This window comes from Limulus polyphemus, unplaced genomic scaffold (assembly GCF_000517525.1).
Source record: "Limulus polyphemus unplaced genomic scaffold, Limulus_polyphemus-2.1.2 Scaffold9897, whole genome shotgun sequence".
In the NCBI taxonomy this organism is placed as follows: Eukaryota; Metazoa; Arthropoda; class Merostomata; order Xiphosura; family Limulidae; genus Limulus; species Limulus polyphemus.
In genome coordinates this window covers 13,436-20,547 of record NW_013675507.1, presented here as the reverse complement: position 1 = coordinate 20,547, position 7,112 = coordinate 13,436, and the positions used below count along the sequence as shown (strand labels likewise).

Genomic DNA, 7,112 nt, shown 5'->3' with positions numbered 1-7,112 from the left:
ACTTTCCGGGTAAAATGTGGTCGGCGAGGTAAGCCAAAAGTGGTGCATGCCAACAGGCTTTGGCGCCATCACGGTCCAGGAAATTTCAGTTGGGACGAAGTGGACAACAGAACAAAAGATACTACTGAAGACGTGCCACCTGAAGAAGCCACCGTCGAAGAAGAAACTCTACTCAGTTTTGAGAAGGGAAACGGTGAAGCTCTTGATGAAGTTACTACCACTGATGTGACTGTTACTGACGAACGGACATTTACTGATGAAGCAGATGAATCCCACATGAAGCAGAAGCCAATGAGACGGAGACCAGTACAGAAGAAGATACGTCCCGTAAAATTAAGAGACTTTGTTGAATTGTAATTTTGCGTTTGTAATTCTGTACATTTTAATTAAGTTATTGTTAATTGTTATTGGGTTATTGTAAGTGGCTATTGTTCGGGACGAACAATACTAAGGAGGGGGCAGTGTTGCGTCATCGAGGACACGTGACTGGTGTGGCGCCACCTATTTTCTAGAATTATCCTGTACCTTGGCGAATGCTATAGCATTTACTAGATATAGGATAGTCTGGTATATAAAAGAGGGTGGCAACGTGACGGGACAATAATGTGTGTGAGTAATTGAACTGCAGTCAGAAGTATTGTTGACGTTCGTTGATATAGCGTTTGCTATAGAGCGATTGTTGAAAATAAGTGTATCGTAAAGTTGTATTCGGAAAGAATAAACCAGTTTTATTAAGTAGACTTGTATCGCTAAAGTTTCGTCGGAACGAAGTTACGGAAAGTTAATTAACAAACGGAGACGTAACAATACTTTTAATTAAGTCTTGAACCCCACCCCCACCCCAACGTGGAATTAACTAAATGTTTATCATCAGTGAAAACGAATTTTTTAGATATTATTTTCTTACTAATGTTTTTCTAGAATCAAAACCAAAACTGTTACAATTAAAGCAGAATAATCAATTTTACGATTCTAATATATTACTCAGATATCTTTTAAAGTAAAGGACTCGCTGCTCAAACGGTTTAGTTCATATGATAGTAGTATTTAGAGTATAAACGTATGTAAAAAATACTGTATATAATATTTAAATGTTAAGTTTACTTTCACTGAAGGTATTAAACAATATTGTTAAGATGTAAAAATTCTAAACAGGAAATAATAAATAAATAACGCTAACGTAGTTGTCTACTATAAAGAACAACTAGGGAACTTGTCGAAACCTGCCTTCAGTTTATTGCCCTTAACACATACAAGTTCAACATAACAAAGCAACAGGATGTTAACAGCCCAATTACAGGGACATCGGGTTTATCTGGATATTACCAAAACACGATTTTATTCATGACAAATTCACAGTCTACAGAAAACAAACAAAACAAAATGTTCATTTTATATAAGTCAAAACTTGTGCTTTTCTCCTAGAAAATATTGGTGACAGAAAATGTTCCCTCCCGTTCATATGATGGGCTGTCTTTTACTAGATTATCCACTCCAACAGTTAGAATGTTATCAAACCTATAAAGTGATGAAAAAAAGCTAACAAATAAGAACTTTAAAAAAATGTCGATTTTAAAATTTCCCGGCTCTGACTAGGTGATCATACAATAAGCGTTTAAAGCCGACTGCTTCTTACACATACTATCAATCATAGTACGGACACACAACAAAGAGCGGTGTTATGCTGCCTTTCTAAAACTTCTAAACATTTTCTAGTTGGCAGAAAACACAAACCCTACTTGTATTTCAAAATAAAAAAGGAATGAGAAAGTCCCTGAATTTGATGGCTGGGGTATTCCTGCCACGTGAAGGAGATAGCCCCTCACCCTGAAAAGCTAGGCTAAGACCCTAATATGTAACACGACATCTAAATGGGTCTTAGCAGGCAGGCAAATATTAAGATATCTCCTCCACAAATATATACATAGAATGAAGAATCTGTCAACACAATTTTCACTTGCTTAAATTCACTTCTCTTTCTCTAAACTCCTGTACAATTTTATTTGTATCCACGATAAGAAAAATATACACATTCTCGTACAGACATTAACTAACTTTTTACTACACTAACATCTAGAAGGGTTAGAGTAGGTGTCAGGTGCTACACATGGAGAGCCTGGCACTTCAGAATATGGTGTAGTTTGGGGTGGGCTCCAGGTGTAACTCCCAACTACCTCACAACCCTAAAGTTGCATGGAACGGGAAGGAGAGGTAGAATACTGCTGGTGCCAGTGAATACGAAGACAGATTGTTATATTACAAAACTACATGGTATACTTAAAATCTTTTCTTATAGTAAGTGAGTATTAACTATTCTGTAGAGCAGTGTGTGAAGCCTAGCTATACATACACACAGATATATATATAGTTCAAATGGTTTTACATTCATTAGTTATCTTCAACACTTAGCACTTTGTGTAATTGAAGTTGGTCTTTAAAGATATTTTATGTGAAAAGTGTTATTTTTCACTTCAATAACAACATAGAAACATGATGAATGAGTCAGCATGAAATGACAACAACAAGCAGCTGAAAATGACAAGACTGACTTATAGACACATACACACACAGAAGTCATATCTGCTCAGGGAAACCTTGTCAGCCATGCATAACAACCTGATCACATAACCAAGTTGTAGATGTTATACCAATACTTTAATAAAAATCACAATCACAAAAAGATTAAGCAGGAAGGATACACTAATTTTGATTTGTAAAAGCTTGAGGTAGACTTTTAAATCTCTAACATAAGCTGTGCATTTCAAACCACCACTACCCAGCCCACTCATCCCTCTTTGTGTAGGAGAAGAGGAGGTGCAGTAAAAAACATATTCCCAACCCTGACAAGTACCAATCAATATTACTGGTGTCTTGTACAGAAGTATTACATGTACAAGTCAGCCAGGTATCAAATCCTAGAAAAACACTGTGGGATTAAATAATTTTTACGCCAAAATAGAATATATTTCTCCAACCACATGTTCTGGGATTTGCAACCTGACTTGTCTTTAGGAACCATGACCAAGCACCACAAGGAAGGCCTTAAGACACTTGAAACCCCTGATATTGTTACCCCTCCCTGGTTAAAACAACTTTAATCTTATATATACTGGTTAACAAAAACATTCACATGCAAATAAAGCTTTATATAAGTACCAAGAAAGCAATCCACTCATTTCTACTGGGAGATTGGCAAGTTTGGTGACCAGCTTTTGACTCCAGTTTGTAATACAAGTCTAAACGTTCTGAATAAAACCATACATATAAGTAGGTAACATTTGATAATAAACAAGTACAATACTTTAGGAATCTTCTTCTTTAACCATATAAGAGACAACTGACTACATGACAAATGATTTCTGTTAACTAATGTCACCAACAGCTTAGTAAGGTAAAAAACAACTCAAAAAAACACTTCACAAATAACTTGAAATAAAGATTAAACAAGTGACCAAAATTTTTCATAAATGTTTAAAGTTAGCCAAAATACATTATTTAATCTTAACTAACTTCAATGACACATTTATATATATATAGATATAAAGCAAAAAAAGCAGTAGCTTCTGTTGGTTGTGTGGGTCACTCCAAAATGCTTGCAATGGCATTTTCTTTAGACTCAAAACAATAAGTATTATTAACCAGAGAACCTAGTGTTGTCTTATAGCTAATATGAAAAATAGATTTTAACCCAAAGAACCCTGAAACCTGACTGATATATTGCCAATATTATACTAAGTTTCACAGACTTTTGCAAATGATTTAGTTATTGAGCTTTTATTATTGTTACTAAATAAGGTATCGTCACATGATTTTTGTAGAGTTGTTGCCACCAGAAATTGTTCTTTTCTTTGTTTAACGACAATCCATATATAGTTGTTTACTTTATAGAAAACTCTGTCAGCACTTGTACCAGAACTATAACAAAACAAACAATCTAGGATAATAGCTTGCCTACAATATGGAACAATAATCAAAATACTACATTAACAGTTCAACCCTGAGATAGTAATAATGATGAAAAACACATTTAGCTCTCAGGCTGGATCAGATAACATAGTTGGATAAAAATAATACCACGACAAAAATATAGAGCTTGTTAATTACCTGAACAAGATAATCACAAACATGCTCTGGACAAACCCTATAACACCTGCTCCATTTGATTAACAATCCTTCATATATAAACAGATTAAAATGGACACAAATATGATGAACAGTAATATGATGATTTGATTAAGTGCACACGACAATTATAGACTAAATGCCTGTGATATACAACAGTACTATGTGAAATTTCAGGCTATATAAAAATCAAACCATTTTAAAGCTATCACCTTATTCAAAATACACACCCAACTAATGAAATATGTACAAACAATCACAAGAAACGTTTATGTTTAAGCTGTAACTGAACAACAATTTAACAACATACCATTTCTATATCAACACAACTCACAAAGGAAACACTAAGTATTGATATAGGTATACCCAAAATTTATGGTCTAACCCCTAAAGCCCAGCTTAGTTTTCAAAAAATCCATAACAAAGAATTTGAAAATTATTCCACAATCACAAAAATATTATGTTTTGATACACATAACAACTTTAAAGATTTAGATAGACCTTTTACAGCTATTTTTGCACTGGTAAAAGTTTGGGGAAGAAAATTAAAAACAAAATCAACAAATAACAAATTATTAAAAATGCTAAGTACAAAGTACTAATAGCAAAAAACAATTTTCATTTGAATTTCTTTCAATAATGAGGAGGATAGATAAACTTAAAGTTTTTGTTTGTGGCTCTACTAAGAGATAAGTGTAAGTAAGTGTGGTATATTTCAAATTGCAGTGTCAGCTTACAGTTCAAAGCCGTAAATCCATGAAGTATAAAAGGCTGGCTATAAGGTAAACCATCTGCTTAGCTTGAATAAAATAATGTGTTCCCTGAGTCAAAGCTGAATTCAGGTATGTCTCTAGTTTTATTAACTGTACTTTCACAGTTTGACACTGAGGTATTTAGTTTTGAAGTACTGTCATCTATATGTTGATTCGAGGTATCTTTGTTGTTCACTGGTGTCCACTACTGATGGAGTTTCCACCCCTATTCATCTTGAATCGAGGTATCTTTGTTGTTTACTGGTGTCCACTACTGATGGAGTTCCCACCCCTCTTTTCTGATATATTCATATATATTTATATGTACCCGTTTAAAATCTTTCCTGGTGAGGTTCTGCCATAACCACCACCCCCCCTAGGAACTATAATATGGCAAATACTCATGAAGAGAAATATCCGCACTTGAAACAACCAACAATCTGAAAGATGTTTTTTCTTATCTAAACAATAAGCATTGTCTATTCTGTTTTGATTGCAGGTGATACTGTGGTGCTAGGGTGTGCCATTATCATATTTCGAGCAATGGAAGGGGTCATAGAAAACAAATTAGCAGGTTGAGCAGAACTGATGGGTGTAAGAGCAGCACGAACACGGCTCACAGACGATGCGGTTGATGTCACAGGAAGGGAAGAGCTTGGGGAAGTGGTGTCTAATGATACACCAAGTGATGCAGCAGCAGCAACAGCTACAGAGAGGTTTGTAGGGGTTACAGAAGAAGTTATGGTTGGAAATGGACCAATCATTGAAGTTGGTGGGTTTATCCTCTTCTGTTTTTGGCGACGATTGCAGAACCACACACGTACTACTTCCTTATCCATACACAGGGATTCAGCAAGCATAGTAATTTCCTCTGATGTTGGCTTGGGCATTTGGTTAAATGCCTGTTCTAGTGCTACCCGCACATTGGTTTCAATACTGGTTCTCTTCTTCCTCCTCTTCCCAACAGCATCTGGTGAGGTGTTGGCATTAGTGAGAGATGCTGGGTTGCTAAGAGATGCATCAGCATCATCCAGCCAGCGTTGTAAAAGTGGTTTCAGCTTACACATATTTTTGAAGCTAAGGTTGAGTGCTTCAAACCGGGATATGGTTGTCTGACTGAAGTCGTTTCCATATAGCTTACCCATAGCAAGGCCAACATCACCTTGAGTAAACCCTGGATAATAGAAAACATTAATTGATTAATAAAATAAAGTTCAAACTTAATCTAAAACACAATTCATACAGGAAAGAAGAAGAAAAAAGCAAAGAACTCTAGTTTTTTGGCTGTGTATATTTATCAAAAGAAAAAACAGGATGTAGTTTGTTTTTGTAGTTTCTGACAGAAATTTACTTTGCAGAGATACAAATATAATTATCACTTATCTGTAATTTTATGGAACAAAATGGGATGACAGTACTTTATGATAACTATGTCACAAATTACATTACACACAAAGTGTAATCATTTTTCAGAAATTGATGAAATAAGGAATTAAAATTATGCAATTTAATAAAAGACAATAACATATTTTGTAGTTTAAATATGTCAGTAATTATACAAGATATAAGAAAACATTCTTCTACTTTAAATATGCAAAGAAATATAATTATGAGGATATAAATAAACGTAAATTTTTTCAGTTCAGTAATCATCTGAAGACAATTTTTTTAAGTTTCATTACATCAAGAACCACATAAAAATGCAAACATAGTCTTAATTTTTGTACTATTTAATTACATTCAAACCTTATGTTAAGATGCAAAACAATATTTTTATTCAGTTTAATTACAATAGGAAATACATGAAATACAAAATCACAATGTTTTTCTTTCTCCAAGTTTAATTGCATCAAGAATTACATCAGAACATAAGAAAAGTGTACTATTATTTTTTCTGTTGGTTAATAACATGAGAAAGTATGAAAAAATGGTAACTTAAAAAGATGTTAATCTAGAAAGTGATTTATTCTAAAACGTTTCAAGCCTAAGCCCTTCATCAGATTTTGTTTGCACAGTCATTAACAAAAGTACCATTAGAATGAGGTTTATACAATGACAATAATGTGTAAGAGTAACTAACATGGAACATGATATGACGCTCTGTGAAGAAGTTATCATAGCACTTCTAAAATATTCTTCATTTCTTTTTTGTAAAAATTCTTTAAGGTATCAGAGCATTAAAATCATAAATAATATTCAATGTTAAACTGGTACACAGTTAAAAACATTTTATTTAGG

The 7,112-nt window shown here is 33.9% G+C and overlaps 1 protein-coding gene across 1 annotated transcript in view; it reads right to left on the bottom strand.

Moving 5' to 3' along the window:
- Window positions 1–1,219: 1,219 nt before the first annotated feature.
- LOC106476136 (POU domain, class 2, transcription factor 1-like) overlaps window positions 1,220–7,112 on the bottom strand; it is a gene marked incomplete at its 5' end in the record, with an annotated part of 18,199 nt that continues 12,306 nt past the window's right edge. Inside the window, one exon of the mRNA XM_013936806.2 lies at window positions 1,220–6,048. Within this exon, the coding sequence (XP_013792260.1) occupies window positions 5,354–6,048 (695 nt within the window). The remainder of the gene's footprint in view (window positions 6,049–7,112) is intronic.